Source organism: Sceloporus occidentalis, unplaced genomic scaffold (assembly GCF_023333645.1).
Source record: "Sceloporus occidentalis isolate IW3139 unplaced genomic scaffold, rSceOcc1.0.p SCAF_1, whole genome shotgun sequence".
NCBI lineage: Eukaryota > Metazoa > Chordata > Lepidosauria > Squamata > Phrynosomatidae > Sceloporus > Sceloporus occidentalis.
Window position 1 is genome coordinate 213,942,363 of NW_028316981.1, and position 23,520 is coordinate 213,965,882.

At 41.2% G+C, this 23,520-nt stretch overlaps 1 protein-coding gene across 1 annotated transcript; it reads right to left on the bottom strand.

Annotated features, from left to right (window-relative positions):
* Nucleotides 1–3,762: 3,762 nt before the first annotated feature.
* LOC149323361 (protein phosphatase 1 regulatory subunit 3B-like) lies at nt 3,763–23,286 on the bottom strand. Its single transcript, XM_089488837.1, has 3 exons — nt 23,200–23,286; nt 20,589–20,689; nt 3,763–8,172 (listed from the first exon to the last, which is right to left on the bottom strand). The coding sequence occupies exons 2-3, from the start codon at nt 20,591–20,593 to the stop codon at nt 7,284–7,286; spliced, it is 894 nt and encodes a 297-aa protein (XP_089344963.1). The 5' UTR covers nt 20,594–20,689; nt 23,200–23,286; the 3' UTR covers nt 3,763–7,283.
* Between the last annotated feature and the right edge of the window lie 234 nt (nt 23,287–23,520).

A 23,520-nucleotide genomic window follows, 5' to 3' on the forward strand; every position in this document is an offset into this window, starting at 1 on the left:
TGTGTGAAGAGTGCATCAAGAAAGCCTTGGTTCTGGTTGGTGGGGTGTAAAGAAATTGATAGAAGACTGCTCTGAGATTTCCACCATGGACTTAAACAAGAGAGAATTCTATGGAATCTTAAAGGCTAATTCATGCATAATTATATATAAAAATATAAAAGTAGCCATATGACCCATGAGTAGAAACTAAGAAGGAAAAAAACTCCAAACATCTGGCCAGATGTATTGGTCATTTTCTCATAAACTTCACATACAGCTCAGATACATGAAGTATAATTCAGAATTTCAGCAATATATAGAATATAATTTATGGGAGCTGTAGATGATGATACAATAGTTCGTTGAACAATCTCCTGCTTGGATGAGAACAACCTGGCAATATTTATAGCACCACTACCTTATTAACAATAAGGTAGAATCCTAGCTTACCATGACATCCATACCCAGACAGGTCTCACTTGCAGAAACGGCTAATCACCAGTTGAAATTTGAAGTGAAGGGTGCATCTATAAACATAAGAGTATGGACCTGAGAAATAGAAAGTAAGTTCCTTGCCATTTTGGCTGCTTCGGCCACTTTGGAAGTGTGCTGTTTAAATGACGCATGCGTCCTAAGAGGCCGGAAGCCGCGCCAAAGTCATGCTCCAGTCCTAAGGACTAGACTGCAGCTTTGGCACAGCTTCTGGTCTCTTAAGATGCATGTGTCATTTAAACAGCATGCCTCCAAAGTGTCCTGAAGTGGCTTTATTTTGGCCTGTCTGTTCGAGCCCTAACACACCTATTTTGTGCTTGGGCAAAATAATGATTAAATATTAGTAGTTTATTGCTCTCCCTTCTCTTGAAGATGGCATGCCCAAATTTAACACAAAATAATAACAACTGAACTGAAAATGAGACTGGAGTCGGATGGGAGGATAGAATAGTAGATGGCAGCATGCCTTTCTTAAAAATGGGCATCAGCAGAAACTCCGGTTTAAGTCAGTCCTCCATATCCATGGATTTTTTAAATCCACAGATTCAACCATCCATGCCTTGAAAATATTTTTTAAAATATATAAATTCCAAAAGTAAAGCTTGGGGTTTTTTCATGTTAAAATTGCAATAGAAAATACATTTCTATACCGCTTATCAGTGAACACTCGCTGAGCAGTTTACAATCTGTAAGCCAATTGCCCCAACAATCTGGGTACTCATTTTACCAAACTACAAAAGGATGGAAGGCTGAGTGGACCCTGGAGCCTTACAGGATTGATTTTACAACATTGTGGCTGCAGGACCAGCATTTAACCACTGCACCACCAGGGCTTCATTTTATATGAGACACCATTTTACTATTCCACTGTATTTAATGGGACTTGAATATCCATGAATTTTGGTATCCATGGGAGAGGGGATCCTGGAACCAAACCCCAGAGGATACCAAGGGCCCCTTGTAGTAGTAGTTGCTGACTGAGGTACTAACAAGTAGAAAGTGGTACTCTTCCCTGAACTTCAACACTGCTGTTCAGTAGCAGTAAAATCCAAGTACTGTACTACATAAAACCATGCATCCCAGGATTCCATAGGATGGAACTAGGCCACTTAAAGTGTAATCAAACTTAGGTGCAGACATGCTCTTAAATGCAGAAATTAATGAATATCTACAGCTCTGTCCTATACATACCTACTTAGCAAATAAGACATGGCAACTTTAAAGGGGGTACTATGAGACATATAAGTGTGTGCGTAGGACCACCATCTTGGTGGACTTCAAATTATCTAATAAAATAGTGAATCTGAGTTAATAGTTTTATGTCCCTTTATTAGGTATTCACATGTCCTAACTTCTACAGGTAACTTGTTCCAATTCTCTACTTACGGTAAGCTTTAAAATGCATAGGGACACCTATCATGCTTCTGATCCTCTATAAAAGTATTTTGAAAGTACTTCCAAGGACAAAAGGAAACACTATCCTGGAATATTTAAACTAGGATGGAGAATGTGTCCCTCTAGATTTTATAGACTCCAACTCCCATCAGCCTTAAGCAGCATAGCCAGTGGTAAGGGATGATGGGAGAACCAGGTGTCCCTGCCTGTTTTAAATGAGAAATACACTGGTCTTTCTCCAGCCTAACCTTTTATTCAGAATCAACAGAACTGTGAAAACTTGCAAGTAACTTAAATCCCATTGCTTTTAAAGACTTAACGACTAATCCTATACACAGATTTACCAGACACTGATCAAACCTCACTGTACACAATGGATCTTAGTTCTGAGTCTTGTATAGGATTACACTCCCCAGCTCCAATCCAGCTAACAGTCTAATCCTAAGTATATTTATTCACAGTCCTACTGTGTTAAATGAGATATATGGTACTCCCTAGCAAACAGGATTAGGACTACAGCCTCAAATTTAAAGACAAAGAAAAGAGAGCAATTGCATAGGTTGCCTTTTGTTTAATTGTGGCCGACAAAATTGGATATATAGGGGAGGCTGAAAAATATTGCACCATTCATTGGTACAATGCTTTCTATGAGGAAAGTCTAATCATAGTTCAGGAGCAATATTTTCCTATCACAACTCTCCTCCTCCTTAAATTCCGAAATAAAGATTGCATTGCCATTAAATTTAAAGGCAAAAATAAAATAAAAATAAAAATAAAAATAGAGAGCAATTGCTTAGGTTTCCTTTTTTTAATTGTGGCCAACAAAAACTGGATGTATAGGGGAGGCTGAAAAATATTGCACCATTCGCTGCTACAGTGCTTTCTATGACGAAAGTCTAATCGTAATTCAGGAGCAATATTTTCCTATCACAACTCTCCTCCTCCTTAAATTCTGAAATAAAGGTTGCACCACCTTGCCATAATGGTTGGGCAGGATGATGGTATTTGGCTCAAACACAAGGAAAGATCAACTGTGGTCATTATTTTATGTATTTATGCAGTGGGACCAACTTCTAACTAACAAGGGACTGCACTTTTACCCAAGGACAGGAATCATGAAGCCCTTCAAATATTGCACTTCAATTCCCATTGGTCCTAGCACACACACTCAATAGGGAAAAATGCTGGGAGTTGCAATCAAACATTATCTGGAAGGTGGCAAAGTTCCCATGCCTAATCCACAGGCATTGTGTTTTGCATTATTTACAATTTTTGCCCTTTAAAATTAAACTTTAATCAAAAAGGTGTGTTACAACTTTGTTCAGTTTTGTGGAGGCACAGAAAATTGCATAGGCTGGCTGGCAATAACAGTTTTAAATTCTATTTTAATGGTCACTTTTGTATGGTTTTAATTGTACGGTTTTTAGATGATTTTTAACTGTTTTAAATTTTATTGGAATGTTTTTAAAAATGTTTTTATCTGTGAGCCACCTTGGGCCCTTTCTGAAAGGAAGGTGGCATGCAAATGAAATAAATAAAACAAACAACTATACTGTAAATAAATAATATGCTTTGAAACTGTGAGCTGCTTTGAGTCCCAATTTTGGAGGAAACATGGGATGATGATGATGATGATGATGATACAGCAAAATGAAATAAAACTCAAGCTTATGTGTTCTCTGCATTTTGGCTGGCCAATAATGGTATCATTCTTTTGTGGATTTTGGTTTATGTTTTATAGTGCAGTCTTGTATTTATCTATCCAAAGCAAAAGCCCCACTAAATTTTAGTATTCGTTTTTGCATCTTTAATCATTCCATACAAACAACCTATTCTTCTTTTCATCCATTTTTTTTATTTCTCTCCACATGAGAGCAAAAACCATTTGTTCAGATTTCTAACAGTTTTGGACAATATTTTAAAAAGACAGTAGCACCTTGTAATATTGTATTATTTAATAGCAGATAAAAACAACAAAAACACTGTGACATTGCAAAATGTACTACAGAAAATAAATCCATTGTGATTTTAAAGTGCATTCTTTTTTTTCAGATGTGTACAAAATATGTAAAAACATGCAAGGCACTCCAAAGCATTTACTGGAAGAGAGAACATCATTCCTTAGTTACATTCAAATTGGCAAGCTAGCTTTAACAACCGATAAGAAGGCTGAAATGAAAGTGCATTTGGGATAACCAAACTTGGTTTTGCTTTTCACAGTATTATCTCCAGCTCCTGCCTGGCAGTTTTCTCTTTCATGCATGCCTTCTGCAGAGACTAGAATTATCCCTAACCCCCTTAAGGCACAATTTAGAATAATTTCACAATAACACACTATTTGTGAAGGCACTTGAAGGAGTTCCATAAACAACTATGGAAGAAATTTGAGTGTGGTCCATATAGCGTGCCTCCAGGAACACAGACTTGGGAAAGGCAATGGATCTAGACTTTTCGACTGATCTGTGTACCAATATTGCTGGAGTTCCTTCATTTAAAATTACAGCCCTATTTATTTCATTCCTGGATCCAGGTTCCACACATGGTCCCTTGCAGATATGGGTTCGTATGTGGTGGCGATAGTGGTGGGGATGATATCCACAGAGCCTCCGTTCATGATCCTTGCCTCTCCACTGAAGGTCTTGGTGTGGTTCAAGCATGGAAAATTAAGGTTCACATTTATGCCTGACCTTGTCTAAACCATGCATGTAAAGACGACCTGCAAGTTCTTGAACCAAAGGACTAATTTATTTGCTAACCAAAGCTCAGCTTTTTCCACAAAATGAATTTAAAGCATTTTGCATAAAGATCTTGAGCTGGTGTTGTGAACCCCTCAAGTCTGCTCCTGAGCTGACAATGTGAGCATCAAAAAGGCTGCATTTCAGCTCTCTCCCAAAGTGGCATAATTTACTCTCGAATGTGAGGATTTATTACACCTTTTGTAGAAATACTTCTATGAATAAACAGAGAGACTGAAGTACTAGCAATCATAAGCTTCCCAGTTGCAAGCCCAAGCTTTTATTTTAAAAACTGATTTTATTTGACAGCAATCCTGTAAGGATTTATTCTGATGTTAAGTCCTGCAGTGTTCCACTGGACAGCATCTCTAGTAAGTGTGAGAGATTACACCTTATTTCCAACCGGTTCTATTAACCTTCAGCTGCATCATACATTAGTATTGCCTGCAGGAGGACCATTGAATTCATCTGGACTTGGGACTAAATTCAAATTTATTTGAATGACTCTTCTCTACCTAGGACCAATACTGGATTTAGCCCTGTTCCTCCATTTAAGAAGAAAAAGGTGGGTCAAATGAAACCTTCCAAATGTTGTTGGGTTCCAGCTTCCAGCAGCCCTTGCAAGTACAGCCAATGGCAAGGAACATGGTTGCACAAGGTACAACATATTATGAAAATATTAGTTTTATTATGACTTGCATCACTAAGACATAGTTTCCTTTATTAGAGCAACAAAGGCCCCAGTGTCTTCTCTCCAGAACAGGCTGATGAAAATCCTATTTTTACAGAAGGGGGAGCAGTAGGAACAGCATCTCTCAAGAAGCTTATTTTAGTAGAAGGGTTGATCTCTAAGCTGAAGAGAATTAAAATAAAAAAGATTCACAGCATGCGTAAGTCCTTGGGTACTCATACATTTCCAAAATCCAGCTCTTTGATTACTGTTTCTATACCATGAAACATGAATGTGAACTCACATTCTGTGTATGCAAACTAAACAGGCAAAATAACATGACTCATTTAAGGAAATGCTTGGCTTTTCACCTGAAAAAGGAGCAGCACAGGAGTGGGAATCATGCAGCCCTTCACATGTTGATGGACTACAAAGCTCAGAAGCCCTACCCAGGATAGCCAACGGTAAGGAATGTTGGGCTTACATCCCCACAACACCTGAAAGCCACATGAGTCCTACTCCTGCACCAGCAATACCATGGGAGATTTCCTCAAATTTAATGGCAAGCTACCATGCCAAGGATCCCCCATCATACCAAGCAGGCTGGTCTGCATCAAGTTTCTTCTGCAGATTCATCCTTTGATTCTCACTACTACTTATCCAGTACACCCAACACTGCATGGATGCGAAGGTACCTTCTAACCCAAGAGTCATAAGCAAGTTCTACAGGAGGAAGTAAAGAAGAACTCATCTGAGTAAAGCAGCAAGTGTAAAACTCTTGGACAAAGCATGGAAAAGTTACTTCTCCAGACTATAAGTAGGAGAATTCCTGGGGCATAGGGATTGGGGGCTGGGGGAGTCGCAGCCCAAAAGATAACATTTTCAAATTCTTGTGGTACTCCCAACCATGTAGTAGACCTCCTAAATCATAAAGTGTTGACTCACGAGTCAACAAAATGATTCACTGGGTCTACTCTAGTTGGATTCAGGTCTCCAACTGATGTATCTCAGCAAGGGGGGCAAATAAAAGGAAACTGGACTAAATAGATGCTCCTTCTGTGATTTGAGACCTCTTTTTAATTTGTTATGGAGAACCTATTTATTGCCATCTTATAAAATTCATGAAAAAAGTGTTAAAATTATCTCTAACCAGACAACTACCCACTAGGCTCAAAGCCATTATATGCAAGCATGGTAGCATGAAGAGTTAGGCTTTTAAATGTACATATATCCTTTATTCTTCACACCCCTGCTTCCCAACCCAACATTGCTGTCAAGGCACATTAATAATATAACAGCTCTTCACTTATGCTAACTAACCCTTAACAATGATGCTACAAGATTACATGACCGAGCTACAGGCTGTTTCTTCCACCTCTGCAACAGCAAATAATTTATACATATTGTGTTCTTAGGATAAGAAAGGCACAGGCTGAATTGTGAGTAAGCACCCTGGTATCTTCCCACAAATGAAGGCATTTCCTAAAATGGAAGGAAACAGAGTCAGAAGGCCAGCTAAAATTACAGTCACTTCCATCCAAAAGCCTCGAGCACATGGGATAACCAGAGGAGGGGAAAACTGGAAGTCCTACGTAAAACCCACTCACTGGTTAGTTAGTCTCTCCATTATTATTCCTTGTCAAGCACAGAATAACATTTTAAAAAGACGTGTAGTCAAGTCAAACTCCAGAATATAATAAGCTCAGATAGAGAATAGTTTCCCTGCACAATACTGTAATGTACCTCCAGGCCGAACTGAAGTGTTAAATGCTGAAGAAAATGTCAGCATCAGCCCAGGACAATAAGGACATCTTGCCTTCTCTTAGATGTTTCAATTCACGACCGATAGTCCAGAGAACCTCCATGTTTAAAAACCTTTTGCAGTTAGGAGTTGCTTGAGTCATTTTGTTTCACTTTCTGGAACTACAAACACGCACCTCCTTTGGCAACAGTGATATTTGACTTCCAAATGTTTTTTTAAAAAAACAACAACCCATTTCCAAGTCTTTGATTCAGTAATAAGGCCCACGTTTTTCATACCCCGAATAGCTAGGCCATTCAGGAAACAGGCCATAGGAACACCTAGGACTTCCAAACTGGTCAAAGGCAATTCCAAAACCAGGATCACCTTGAGGGTGAGAAATCTCCCGAGCAGATTTGAGTTCAGAGCGGACAATCCTGTAATTCAGACCTTTATTGCTGTCCCAGTACACCTTTCCATCACACTCATAACACACTGCAAATTCTATTCTTTCGTGGGGCTGCACTCTCTCCGGCAAGCTGATATCGAAGGAGAATGTGTCCTTATCTGAACCTGCATATGTATCCTTAACATACTGGCAGGGGTAGTCTGTGAAGGTTTTCCACGTATCAAATGTCATCCGGATTTTCACAGCCTTCTCAAATGCAAGATTCCTGACTTTCACTGTGCCCATGATGGATTTATCTTTCAACATGCAGTTCTCAAGACACACGTATTCAGCCTGGAGACGATTCCGGAAATCCAAATAATCAGCAGAAGGCTGTACAAAATCCAAGACAAAGTCATCTCTTTCCACTGTTGTCAGGCCCATAATGCTGTCTATGAGTTCTGTGATATGAAATGGAATATCTAGGGGCTCGTCAAATTCTGAAAATACTTTAACCATTGTCAGAGCGAGGCCTCTGCTGTCTGCAAAGGATACCCGCTTTTTCACTCTGTTTTGTTGCAAATTTTTTACTTCTGTTCCCAGTTCATTTAATGCAGCAGCACTGTTCAAATGGATGCAGGGTCGCAAAGGCTTCTTGGGCTTTGGAGCTATTTTATAGGCAAAGCTCTCTCTTCGCAAAGATGGCCTCAAGTGCAGCTGCATGGCTACATCCACTGCCATTGTAGGCTTATGAGGTAAACGGTCTAGTATTCTAGGGAAGAAAAAAACAAGAGGGCATTTCATACACAATGTACCAACAAACCAGCATTTCATATGCTGACTACAAGTCACAACCAATTCTAATGCAATTTCAAGCATTTTTACTCAAATTCTCACAAAGTTCCAAATAGACTGATCACAGAATGTTTACATTAAGGCGGCCTTACAACATATTCTGCTCATGCTTACTCTGAAATCAGTCCACTGAGTTCAATGGGGCTTACTCCTAAGTAAGTGGGTATAGGATAGCAGTTTTGGTCCAAAATACATTGCAGAAATAATCCAGTTTGAGACTGCTTTAACTGCCCTGGTTCAGTGCTAGAGAATCCTGGGAACTGTACTTTATGTTGGCACCAGAGTGGTCTGACAGAGAAGGCTAAATATCTCACAAAGACAGTTCACAGAATTCCGTAGCATTGAGCCAGGGCAGTCAAAGCGGTCTCAACTGGATAATTTTGGGCCCTTGTCTTTAAGTGATCTCACTTAATTTTCCTCCCTAAAGAACTGGAAAGGAATTCTACAATTGACTTCTTTATCTCCATACTATCTAGGAATTTAAGATCTACAGGCAAAGGATTATTGGCAACTTCACCAACACATACGACTCTGTCAAGGCTGCAAGACTTTCAGGATCTGGCTTAGAATTTGTGGAACAGTCTTTCTTTGCATCTCTGGCTGGAGGTGCCCGTTTTCCTGTCCATTTTCATAAAGGCTTGAAGACCTCCCTCTTTGATTCATTGGATTAAGATGATGAGTGTGCCTAGGACCGACATGGGTGGGATGCTGAGGATTTTGTTTTTAGTATAGTGTTGTATTTTATAGTTTTGTTCTTTATGATCTATGTCTGCTGTTCCGCCCTTTGGTGAAAAGAACATTATAAATAAATGTTGTTGTTGTTGTTAGTGCAAAAATATGTAAGCTGCATAATCAAACTACTCCAAATTGAGTCATGACATAACAAAGAAGTTTTATTCAGCTGCAACACAACCCGTAAGTTGTGATTGCTCCAGCAAGTAACCGGCATGCATACTTGTTCAGAAAGATGTGAATTATCAAATGAGTAATCTGAACTTAATCCAGTTCTCTCTTGATATTATTGCACTTAATTCACTGCATCTACAATGTTTCAAAACAACTGACAGCATATTTATGAAGTCATGTTATTAATACCATAAATAATTAGGCAGGCAGCAAGCTCAATACTGAACTTTTAAAAGATGAGAATTTCTGCTGCATCACAACTTTTCAGAATCTCCCCTACATATTACATAAAATACAGTTAACATTTTCTCCTCCACCATATCACTAAGTTCACCATGTGATCTTTTTAAGTTCAGGTTAAGTATCCCTTATCCAAAATGCTTGGGCCAAGAAGTGTTTGAGATTTTTTTTCCCAGATTTTGGAATATTTGCAAAAATATTAAGATATCTTGGGCTATATCTGAACTGGAGAAATAATCCAGTTTGACACCACTTTAACTACCTTGGCTCAATGCGATGGAATTCTGCGAATTCCACCTGGTGCCCCACCAAACTACAATTCACATTGGGCCATGGCAGTTAAAGTGATGCCAAACCGGGCTATTTTTCCAGTGCAGATGCAGCCTTGAAGATGCAAATTTAAACATGAAATTCTTTTTTTATGTTTCAAATGCACCTTGTACATGTAATAATAATAATAATAATAATAATAATAATAATAATATATTTATTTATTTATTTATTTGTATGTATCCCGCCTCTCCCTGTATTGGATCGAGGCGGGCAACAACAAACATAAGAACAATAAAAATAGAACACAACAAACCACAAGTAAAAATATAGCAAAGCATATAAAATCCAAGTCCCTATCTCCCTCCCACCTTAAAATAGCATTAAAAACAATGGTGCATTACAGACCACCCTCAAGCAGGCTGTCTGCCGCCGCCGCCATTCGCTGCAGAGGGAAGCCCCAGCGGCCTGACCGTGAGGCTTCCTGGCGCAGCGAAAAACGCGGAAGTGGCGTCCAAGATGTCAAAATGTTGGGGCCAGGGCAGGTTAGGAAGGGGCAACTCTTCCTAACCCTACCACACCCCTTCCTAACCCTAGCACGCATGGAGCGCGTCGTAAGTGGCGGTTTGTAACCTGCCAATAATTCCCAACCGGAGAGTGAACATTCCGAGGAGGTCAATTTGGGAAGGCCTGCTGGAAGAGATCCGTTTTTATTGCCTTCTTAAAGGCCTCTAAAGATGTTATATGGTGGATCTCTTCCGGCAGGTCATTCCAGATTTTTGGAGCGGCAACAAAAAACATCCTCTTAGAAGTCAGTACCAGTCTGGTTTTCTTGGACTGCAAGAGATTCTTCCCAGAGGACTTGAGAGTGCGAGAAGGATTGTATGGGAGGAGGCGTTCCCTCAGGTACGCTGGACCCAAGCCATGCAGGGTTTTATAGGTAATGACCAACATCTTATACTGTCCCCGGAAGCTAATAGGCAGCCAGTGTAGAGATTTTAAGATAGGTGTAATAGGTTCAGATTTCAAACTCCCTGAAGATAATTTAATACAGTATTTTAAATAATGTTGTAAACAAAACAAAGTGTGTGTACATCAAACCCTCAGAAAGCAAAAGTGTCAAGTGGGAGTAGCTCAGCCACCCATGAAAAAACTTTTCAGTTTTGGAGTATTCCAGATTTTTAGATAAGGGATACTTAACCTGAATAAATGTTCTTACTAAGGAATAACAATATTTTTTTCAAATAAGTCCCACTTGAAGGCATTCTCATCAAAACATTTTGTCAGCATGCTTACCTTGGAACCCAGAGGTTGCTGGATCGAAACCCAATTCGAGTTTTCAGCATCCTGAACTAACTGGTTGTATTCCTAAATTATTACACCAGCTGTTTGTATTCCTAAATTATTACACCAGCTGTTTGTATTCCTAAATTATTACACCAACTGCTGGTGTTCCAATACTACTACTAACACAGACCGACTCAGACAACTGAATAAAGTACAACTCATCTGCGGTCTCTAGTTGGACTTCCTTTTGTAGCACACACACCACTCCTTCAGATAACTGGAAGTCTTCCTGGGTAGGAACAGGAAGCTGAATAAGCTGCATGCAGTAATAAAGGACAGCACTGACTTGTTGAACTTTGTTGGAAAGGAAGTGGCAATAGACATGTGTCTCAGCTGGTTTACCGTTCACAAAAATTGAGACACTTCGGGAATTTACCTCTCCTGAAACACTTCAAGAAATAAATTTCATATCACTGTGTCAACCAGGTCATGCCCTACGACTGCTACTACGTTTTGATAGCAGAAATCCAGGACTGAATTACACAAAAACGCAAGTACAAATGTAGAGAAACCCTGCTCACTGGGAAGCTGCCACGTTCCTGAGGTGTGTGTTGCTACCGCTAGAGCCTGCTGGCACACTGAGTATTACTAGAGTAACTTGTCCAGTGGTTAAATTATCACCAGTTGCCCATATTTAAAGGTAAATTTAAAGCACAGCACTGTTTTTTTGACACTAATAGCAAGACCTGATGGAGCCACATGTAGTCCCTTAGGCAACCTACCTCTTATGCAAGCTGTCTGACTATATATGGGGCTTAGCAGTATTTCATCCTTATAATTTGGTGCGAAGTGATAGGATCAATGATCCAGCAAGAGGATCGAATGATCCAGCAAGGAGACTTATTTGATGGAGAAAAATAATGCTCTGGTGTATGTGGATAGTTGCATGAACAGTCCTAGAAGTGATGTGATACAGCTACAAAAGGGTAATCTCAGAGATAAAAAGTTGTGTTAATGTAGGGGATTACTCACAAACAGCAAAAAGACCCAATTTAAGTATCCAAGAAAGAGGTGTTACAAAGTTTAACAGATATAGTGTAACCTCTGAGATAAATGCTGTGGTAAAATGAGGGGGGGAGAGAGTTTACAATTCTAGATAAGCTAACGTCACACTGTTGCAGACAACTGCAATTTAAAAAAAAAAGTACACTTTACTAAACGGAAGCCTTAATATCAACATATGTCTCTCAAGAACCAGCTCCGAAGTGTATTCTAATTCTTAAAGTGATGGCTAAATATGCTGGCTGTACAGATTCAGCTAGCTGGGGTTTTGTTCCAGAACCCACCGTGGATACAAAAATCTGTGGATGCTCAAGTCTCATTAAATAAAATGGCATAATAGAATGGTGTCCATTATATAAAATGGCAAAATCATGGTATAGTTTTTAGAATTTATATATATTTTTTAAAGTTTTCAAACTGTGGATGCTTGAATCCATGGATAAAAATCCATTGATACGGTGAGCTGACTGTATTCAAAAAGTTCTGTGACATGCCCACTCAGTGGGTGATCTACAGTGGATCCTTGTTATATGCTGGGGTTTGGTTCCAAGATCCCCCGTGTATAACAAAATCCGTGTATGCTCAAGTCCCATTAAATATAATGACATAGCAAAATGATGTCCCTTAAAAAATGGGAAATCAAGGTAAATTTATACTGTTTTGGAACATTTTCAAACCGTGTATGCTTGAATCCGTGTATAAAAAATCCGTGTATAAGAAGGGCCTACTGTACTTCTACTTCGTTTCAGTTCTACTCTTATACTGTCTAGATATCTTTTACAACTGTGGTTTCTCTATCATAGATTCCCACAGAGACTCACACGGGACTAAAGACAGTGACACACCTTTCTGCAAATTTATCCAAACTGTATTCTTGGAAGCCCTGAGATTCCCTGTAAACAGAAGAGATTCCTTTGTGAGTAGACAAGGCATCAAAAACGTGCTCCCTGTCACTGCTTATGCAATGCAAAATGCAGCAGCAGTAGGAAAGAAAGGTGTGTGTGTGTGTGTGTGTGTGTGTGTGTGTGTGTGTGTGTGTGTTCTAGGATGCATCTGCCATTGATGCAGGTCAACAGTGGGGCATATACTCTAGAATACAACCTAGAACATTTCACAGAAATTCCTTGGTGGACATTCACATGCTACTCAGCAAACCACCTGATGTGGAAAGCAAGCCCTGAAAGTAAAAAGCTGGTAATCCACCTTGTTAGACCAATCCTAAAATATAATACAACTGAATAATCAGCATTGAATGCTTATCTCAAAAGGGGAAACTATTCAAGGCCTGAGGTTCATTTCTCCAGTACTGGACATCTTTCTCCAGAACTGGACATTATCAAGACTTTCCATTTCCTGCCAAACACAACGATGCATTGCTCAAACTCTACTGACAAACCCACTCAACTTTTTTCTCTCAGTTCACCAGAACGCACCCAGATTTCACCCCATTTGAAATCACAACCCAAAGAACCTCTGATTTGTTAAGACCCTTCTCCAAAAAAGCCACCTGCTGCATGGTATTTTTATTCATAGGGAGAAACAAAGCTCTTTTGTGTGTGTGGTTTTATCATATGAAATATGAAACACAACACAGTTTGGGGGGAATGAGGCTGGTTTTGACCTCTGGAAGCAAAAAATGATCTGGAAACCAGTAACTTGCTGTCCTGCCCTTGCTGCAACTATCTTTTTCCACAACAAATCAAAGCTAGTAAGCCCATTTTGCATTTATTTCCTTATATGCTCAATTTTACTCACTTGTCCATGTACAAGACTCAAGTGTCATGCTTATTACAAATAACTCGCAGTCCAAGACCCTTGCTCTTCAAAACTTCCCTCTTAAAGATAAAGTTAGCTTGAGTTATGTCTGCTGACAAGCCGAAAATACAAAGCTTCCCACAGAAGCAGATGAGAAGTTGGTTTGTTAAAATTTTCATGCTTACGATGCGGTGGAATAACGTGAACCTACAGTATGACACTTCAAATAATAAAGTTTAACATTTATATGCACAAATGATAAAGTCTTACTTCTAAGCTGCTTTCGGGGTCCTTTCAGGAACAGTGGAATCAATTAATAAATATACTGAGCAGAGGCAAGTTAACAGTCTCCCTTTGCATACAAATCATTCTGAACATGAAATGGCCATCTCTAGCTGGCTACTTTTACTGTACGAAGTAGGAGCACAATACTCAAATTGTCTAAGGAGAGGTTTACTAATAGGGTCGCCATAAATCAGAAACAACTGGAAGGCACACAGCAACAAATAGCAACTAGTAAAGACAGCTAAATAAAGCTTCCATATGTAGAGGCAGTATAAATCTGTATACATATGCTACAGAGAAAGACCACGAGGAAGGTGGTCATCTTTTGACCCGACTGTGGGAGCTTAGGGGAACTGGATGGCCATTGTTGAAAAAAGGAAAGCTGGACTCCAAAGACTTGCAGTCTGCTCTTAATTCTCTTCCTTTTACAGTGGTCCCTCCACATTTGCTGGGGTTAGGAGCAAAGAACCCCCATGAATGTAGAAAAACCGCAAATAAAGAAACACTATACTGTACTTTTTACCTAAGAAAACACCTTTCTAGGATTGTCCAGTTCCTCCGGTGCAAATCTTTGGTCAACATCTGCCAGATGCTGATCACAGAATCATGCTGGAGGAACTACAAATGCCTAGAGAAGTGTTTTCTCTATGAACTTCTAGGTTCTTCAGCACAACTTTATGGTCAACTTCTGTTGAGTTGGGCTAGAGGACCTAGAGAATCCTAGAGAGAACATATTAATCAAAACCACAAATAAGCAAATCCACTAAAGCCAAAGCTGCAAATGTGGAGGACCAACTGTATTTAAAAACAAAATGCAATTAAAATTAATAATTGCATTTAACAACAGAGACCAGGAATTAAAATTTTGAATTTTTTTTTTTTTTTTTTTTTTTTTGGTACTACAAGGGACTTGTATTTTATTTTATGATGTAAAGTATGCCGACAAGGCATTGTCTACATTTGTCTCCTTGTGCTTAAGAAGGGATAATCTGAGGACTAATGGCAATATACGATAGATCTGTAATTATATAATCAATAATAATCTACAGTGTTGTAAACCAATCTGATAATTTGATTTTATGTAAACTACCTGCATCTTTTATGTAACCTTTCTACTTTATATGGTTTTAGGTTACAGCATGTCTTGCAGTGTCTTAGTGGTTAAGATGCCAGTTCTGATGATTGGAAGATCAGAAGGTTGGCAGTTCGAGGCCTGAATGCTGCATGATGGGATGAGCTCCCTTCACTAGTCCCAGCTTCTGCTAACCTAGCAATTCAAAAGCATGCAAATGCAAGTACGTACCAGGGAAAGTAACAGCATTCAATGCAGTCATGCTGGCCATATGACCACCAGAGTAGTCCTCAGACAACGCTGGCTCTTTGGCTTAGTGATGGCGATGAGCACCACCCCCTACAGCCGATTACAACTGGATATTCATGTCAAAGGACTATCTTTAGCTTTACTGATATAGGTATTGAATAATTGGATGTATAAAATTTGGGGATTTAAACTAGGCATGAGACCAGAATTATCTCTGTTGAACATGATAAATTTAAAGGATACAAGAGAGCGAATACACACAGATTTAATAAGCTGTATGATCACAGCGGCAAGAGTTGTTCAATGGAGTTGACAAAAATGGACAAATTATCTAATTACATAAAGGGAGATTCTGAGGAGATATTTTTGAAAAAATGAAAATCTTTTGCATTCCACATAGAGAAATGAAGGGGAGACACTACTATTATGGATTTGACATTTAAAGGAGAATCTGTGTTTACTTATTTTGTTAATTATAATAAAGAGAGGGGGATATATACAGTGGAACCTTATTATACGCGAGGGATCCGTTCCGGATCCCTCCGCGTATAAAAAAATCCGCCTATGCTCGAGCCCCATTGTTTCCAATGGGGCTCGTGCGCGGCGGCATGGCGGCGCACAAGGCACAAAGGGTGCGCGCGCCCATTCAATTGAATGGGACGTGCCGCCCCTTCCGCCCCGCGCGCGCCGGCGGCTTTGAGCGCCTATGCTCAAAGCCGCCTATAAAAAGGCAGCGTATGAGGAGGCTCCACTGTAATACATGATTGATAATATATATAGAGTATATAAAGCAGATGATAGATAATTAATGAAAAATTAATAATGATAAAGTATTATAGGGAGGAATAATTTGAACATGATTTTGGTGGTGGTTAGAAGAAAGGGAAGTATTTTAAGAAGAGGTGAAGATATAATATTGTGATTTATTTGTGAAGTGATTGCATTTGTTGGGTTGGTTATGTAATTGTGTTTATGTTACTGTTTGTGCATGTATGTTGAATTTGGTTTTAATTTTTTGAAATTATTAATAAATATTATTTGTTCAATAAAAACAAAAGGCAGAAGCAATGGCACCTACTATTTAAACACTTCCAACAGTAGCAGCACAAATGCCAAAATCAGATTAATTTGCTTCCTTTCTCTCCCTCATTGCTGATAATGACAGGTTCATTTCTCTAATTAAAATAATGAAAAGCATTCCTTGAATCATTTTATGCAATCTCCCACTAACATCAGACTTCTCCTCCGATCATCTACTGTAAACCTTTCATCAGTGCTTCATATCCTCTGTGATGAAAGAGCACTTTCTTATTTTTCTATAACCACAAGAAACAGGTGCTGCAATGTCACACAACATCCTACTCCAACGTTCCCCAGAATGGTGTCCTTCAAGTATTGGAAGGCATCTCTCTAAGCATAATGCTAGGCCATCTGGGGTCAATGGAAGCTACATATGGAGGACACCATGCTGGGGAAGGCTGACTTTGTCTTTCTGGGATTCTATTCTTTAGGTATGTATGTTTGTCATTTTGAGAAAGTGAGCTGTGGTGACACCCAAGAATCCCTTCAATTCATGTGGGTACAATGCCATATCCTTTTCCACCATTCTCAATTTATCCATTTATTTGCAAATATTAATATACCTCTCATATTCAGTTATCAAACCCATTCATTGGTAATGTTAATACCAACATCATAATACCAATTATTATAGTTGCCTTGGAGTCGCTTTGGATCCCTTTCTAGGAAAAAGGTGGCATACAAATGAAATAAATAAAGCCCAACCATTAGTTACCACAATTTATCAAAATTAAAAAATATATTGATTTTTTTGAAGTGCGGACATTGAAGCTTACAGGGGGATTCTTACAGAGGGAGGGGATGGGTTTATGGCATTTAAAGGGAAAGACTAATTCAGATGCCCAGGAATGCAAGGTAAACTGATGATAAGTATGAAGCCTGTAAAACAGCAACACAATTAATAATTTATTTGTGTGGAATATTTGCTATTCCAAATTGTATCAGTAACTTACTAGCATGTCTTTGTGGGGCTCCTCCCACACATACACAAAAGCACGTAGACACTATCATGGGGTGTACCTCCACCATCTGGCCCTCCTGTATGATGCAAATGTAGTTACACGATTAGCATGGGGGGGGGGGTTGCTGCAAGGTTGAACAGATCTGATCACATCTCAACAGTAATGTGAATTCCCCAGTTATAGGAAGTGACTGATGCTATAGCCACTGACAACCACAACATGCACTGCAAAGGGAGCTGCAAACAGACACTACTGAGGAAGATGGCTCCTTTTCATCCTGGAGAGAAGTGACCAGTGGGGTCCCACAGGGCTCTGTCCTGGGCCCAGTGCTATTCAACATCTTTATCAATGACCTGGATGACAGAATTGGGAGCATACTTATCAAATTTGCAGATGACACCAAATTAGGGGGAATAGCTAATACCCCAGAGGACAGGATCAAGATTCAAAATGACCTGAATAGACTAGAAAGCTGGGCCAAAGCTAACAAAATGAAATTCAACACAGAGAAATGTAAGGTATTGCACTTAGGGCGGAAAAATAAAATGCACAGATATAGGATGGGTGACACCTGGCTGAATGAAACTACATGTGAAAGGGATCTAGGAGTCCAAGTAGACCACAAGTTGAACATGAGTGCACAGTGTGATGCGGCAGCTAAAAAGGCCAATGCTATTTTAGGCTGCATCAATAGAAGTATAGTGTCTAGATCAAGAGAAGTAATAGTGCCACTGTATTCTGCTTTGGTCAGGCCCCACCTAGAATATTGTGTCCAGTTCTGGGCGCCACAATTCAAAAAGGACATTGAGAAACTGGAGCGTGTCCAAAGGAGGGCGACAAAAATGGTGAAGGGTCTGGAGACCATGTCCTATGAGGAACGACTTAGGGAGCTGGGGATGTTTAGCCTGGAGAAAAGAAGGTTAAGAGGTGATATGATAGCCCTGTTTAAATATTTGAAAGGATGTCATATTGAGGAGGGAGCAAGCTTGTTTTCTGCTGCTCCAGAGAACAGGACCCGGAACAATGGATGCAAGCTACAGGAAAAGAGATTCCACCTGAACATTAGGAGGAACTTCCTGACAGTAAGGGCTGTTCGGCAGTGGAATGCACTTCCTCGGAAGGTGATAGAGTCTCCTTCCTTGGAGGTCTTTAAACAGAGGCTGGATGGCCATCTGTCAGGGATGCTTTGATTTGGATTTCCTGCATGGCAGGGGGTTGGACTGGATGGCCCTAGTGGTCTCTTCCAACTCTACGATTCTATGATTCTATGATTCTATGATTCTAAGATAGCTAAAGCAGTTCCAGTCTACATTCTTGAATGAAATCAGTCTCTAATGCTTTCGGCCACAGCAATAGAAGGCCTTTCCACCCAATCCTGATACAGACCATCCTCCACATTTGCAGCTTTGACTTCTGTGGATTTGATTATTCATAGATTTGAATATGTGTTCTCTGGGAATCTCTAGCATGACACTGTGGTGGGCATCTGCCAGAAGTTGTGCTGGAAGATTTGGAAATTCCTAGAGGTAACACCACCGTTCTATGCATTTGTAGGCCCTCCGGTGCAATTCTGTGAACAACCTCTGGCAGATGTTGGCCACTGGAAGACCTAGAGATTCCTAGACAGGTGTTCTCTCGGGTTAAAGACAACAGTGTTTGTGATTTTCCACTCTCACACCTACTGCACCCCTAAACTCAGTGTATTTACACGTGCTGAAGCAATTTTTATTCATTTTATATGAAACTCGCTTCCATTTTGGCATCTTCAATACTGTATTACAAAAGATACGAAGATGCCCCTAAAATCCTGAGTAAAAATTATGTTCTCGTTCATTTAACAAAAGCCTAATTTGCATTCTTCACTTTCACCAAAGAGGAAAGTTCCATTTTGTCCTTACAACAACTCTATGAGGTGGACTGACTGCGTAGAGATCTTCCTAGGAGCTTCCCAGGGATTACAACCAGGTTTCTTGGGTCAACATCTGAATTGTCTATTTATTACTAGGAATGGGGAACCTCTGGCCATTCAGATCCTGGATCTATAATTGACACCAGCCCCATCCTGCACAGCCAAAGGAAAGGGACTGAAAGAACTGCATTTTTAACATGCTACACCACTATGCAATGGGTGTCTCCCACAACAAGCAAAGAATAGTTCATTCATAATGATTCAGCAGGTTCACACAGTGGAAAAGTGCTGTCTCACACACACATCGGGCAAACTCACTGATGTCGCCTGAGGCAAGTCCTCCATAGGAAGACCTGAAAGAGCTCCTATTCACCCAAGTGCCCCTGCATCACGTTACTAAGACCACTTCCAAACTCTGGAAAGAATGCGTCAACATTATACTTCACCTGGAAGAGTCCCAGAAGTCACACCTGACATTTTTTATTGTTAACTGCCTTCGATTTGATCCCAACTCATGGCAACCTTATGAATGAGATATCTCCAAGACCTCTTGTCCTCCACTGCTCTACTCAGGTCCTGCAAATTCATACCCATGGCCTTCTTAAGAGTCCCTCCATCTAGTGTGCGTCCCTCTTCTTTTTCCCCTCCCCTCTACTTTTCCTAGCATCATTACCCTTTCCAGTTATTCATACCTTCTCATGATGTGATCAAAATATGACAGCCTCAACCATCTTGGCTTCCAGGGAGATTTTCGGCTTGATCTAGGACCTAGTTGTTTGTCCTTTTCGCTGTCTATGGGGTCCTCAGCACCCTTCTCCAGCACCACATCTCAAATGAATTGATTTTCTTCCTATCTTCTTACCTGTCCAGTTCTCACATCCACACATTGTAATACGAAACACAATTGCTTGCATCAATCTAACTTTTGTGCTCAGTTGTGTATCTTTGCATTGCACACTACATCTCAAATGAGTTTGTTTTCTTCCTATCTGCTATGGGTGAGGCATCTCCAAGACTCCCTGTCTTCCACTACTTCTCTTAGTTCTTGCAGATTCATACCCGTGACTCCCTGTCCTCCACTGTTCTGTTGAGGTCCTGCAAAGTCATACCTGTGACCTCCTTAATAAAGTCCATCCATTCTTACTCTCTTTCTGCTTCCCTCCACCTTTCCCAGCATTATTGTCTTTTCTAATGAATCCTGCTTTCTCAGAATTCTGCACTAGTGCAGAGAGCCAACTGTATTTTATTTTACTTACCTCATAAGGATACAGGAAGTTAGCAGCCAAGATGGTTCAAAATGTTGTAGGCTGGCCAGTCACTGAGATTTCACGTTCCATCAAGGCTACACATTCATGATCTGAAAGAATGTGAGAAAATGGCTTACAATAGGAGATCTTCTTAGGCTGCAGCCACACTGCAGAACTAATCCAGTTTGACTCCACTTTAACTGCCATGGCTCAGTATTATGGAATTCTGTGGATAGCGTTGGGAAACCTTCTCCAAAGGTGCCACAACAAACTGTCATTCCCAGTATTCCACAGCACCGAGCCATGCCAGTTAAAGTGGTATCAAACCAGATTATTTCTGCAGTATGCATGGAGCCTTAGAGTGAACAAAGGCCAAGCACCAGAGGCCGCTCTTTCACATGCATGCCAGAAGAAATCACCCTCTAAGCAGCAACAATAAAAGCTCCCAATGGAGGCACCCCATGCACACACCCAGTGCGCACACACCCACTTCACAAGAATCTGCAAGGGAACTACGCCTGGAAGAAAGACTGCCACCTAGACCCACAGAAACAAGTCTTTCTCAGGAGTTAATCCAACACAATTCAATGGGTTGTTGTTGTGTGCCTTCAAGTCATTCCCGACTTATGGAGACCCTAAGGCTATCCTGGGGTTTTCTTGGCAAGATTTGTCCAGAGGAGGCTGGCCATTGCCTTCCCCTGAGGCTGAGAGAGTATGACTTGCCCAAGGACACCAAACGGGTTTCGTGGCTGGACTGGGATTCGAACCCTGGTCTCCAGAGTCATAGTCCAACACTCAAAGCACACTGATGAGCATTTCAGCTGGAATTACGTGCTTCACCTGCTGGAAGGATTTCCTCTTTTGCATAGTTTTGAAGGTGTGGCAGTCTAGTCTTGCTGTGTCATCTGAGCAGCTTCCCACTATTCAGTTTAATAGCAGGAGTAGCTAATGTTTATTTCCTCACTGAAGACACACCTAATGTTTTTTCCCCCCTTACACCTTTCAAAAAAAATCAAATGTGGAGCAAAATCTATCTACAGTATCTATATGCAAATTGTTTTACAGCAGTTGTCTTTTGCTTATAGTCACGAGGACTACAAACTTCGAAACGTTTTATTTACTTTTATGCATTTATTTCACTTTCATGCCGCCTTTCTCCCAGAAAGGGACCCAAGACAAACCTCTGGAGCTTCCTCTGCAAATTTCATCAGAGGTGTTTGAGCGTTGGACTAGGGCTCGAGAGACCAGGGTTCGAATCCTGGCTTGGCCATGAAACCCCTTGGGTGACCTTGGGCGAGTCACACTCTCTCAGCCTCCGAGGAAGGCAATGGCCAACATACTCTGGACAAATCTTGCCAAACCTAAGGATAGATCTTCCTTAGGGTCATCATTAAAACGGAAATGACTTGATGGCAACAATGCAAGCAACCTTAAGCAAGTCACATTCTCTCAGCCTCAGAGGATGGCCAGGGCCCTCTGAAAAAAAGCTTCCCCAAGTTGCCCAAAGTCAGAAAGGACGTGAAGGCACACAACCACAACAACAAGCAACACAAGCCTGGGGTGCATTCCCTGCAGTTTGACCCAATGTCCTAACCCCAAAGGAGGACAAGGCACCACCAAATGTAGGACATTGATGAAAAATGTAGGGCGGCCCCACATAAAAGCTCGAAACTCTCAGAGGGTGCATCTACACTGTGGAAATAAAAGGGCATCTTGACACCACTTTTAAGTGATGTAACTCCATCCTATGGAATCCAGGGATCTGTAGTGGTACTTGAGCCTCCTTTGCCCAAGCGTACTGGTGCCTCCCCAAACTACACATCCCAGGGCTTCTGGAGGCAGTTAAGAGTGGTGTTAAACTGCATTATTTCTACCGTGTAGATGTACCCACAGAACTACAAATGCAGGCTTCTAAGCCCTGCTGCAAATGGAGGACCTTTTGGAATCCCTCCTGGGCTAAAATGGAGGACAGGTCTTGGAAAAGGAGGACCTCTGGTCACCCTGAATGTGCTTCTTAGTGATGCTCAAAAATGGAGGACATTTGGCATTCTTCCTGGACACAAAGCTGAAATGGAGGACAGGTCCTGGGGGGGCGGATGCCCTCACCGACAAGGAGCACAAGGCACCTCAAAATGTAGGCCATTCAAAGAATAAATGGAGGACGTGAGCAAAGAAAAGCTAAAAGCACTCATAAAAATGTAAGTGCATGCTTCTTCGTCCTGCTCCAAATGGAGGACCTTTTCAGATCCCTCCTGGGCCAGAAGGCTGAAATGGAGGGCAGGGTCCTGGAAAAAGAGGACGCGCCTGATCTCCCTGGATATGCTTCTTAGTTGTGCTCAAAAATGGAGGAGCTTTTGGAATCCCTCCTGGCCAGAAAGTTAAAATGGAGGACATGGTCCGGGAAAAGGAGGACGCACCCAGTCGCCCTGAATGTGCTTCTTAGCCTTGCTCAAAAAAATGGAGGACCTTTTGGAATCCCTCCTGGGCCAGAAGGCTGAAATGGAGGGCGCGTCCGGGAAAAGGAGGACCCAGCGGAGCTCTAACTGAGCCAGCCGGAAAGCCCAGCAAAGGCCCCTTTAAAGCTTCCTGCCGCTTCTGCCATTCCCTCCCTCCCCCGTACCTGGAGCCCTAATCCTGGCTGCCTGGAGGGTCCTCCGCTTTTGCACCGGGGGCCAGGTCCTCCTGCTCTTCCCGGGTCGGATCCGTCTGCAGCAGGGCCAGCGCCAGCGTGGATGCACCTCCCGCGCGACCGGATCACTCCTTAAGGCCCAGCCTTCTCCGGTGGCAAACCCTCCCGCAGGAGGAGAAGCTGCGTCGGAGCCAATGGGTGTGTTTCGAACGTCCCGGGCCAGCCAATGAGAGCGCAGCTTCTGCTGCAGCTGAGTCCCCGGGGAAAGAGCAGGAGGCTGGCGCGTGAACTGCAGGCTGGATCTGTGGCTGC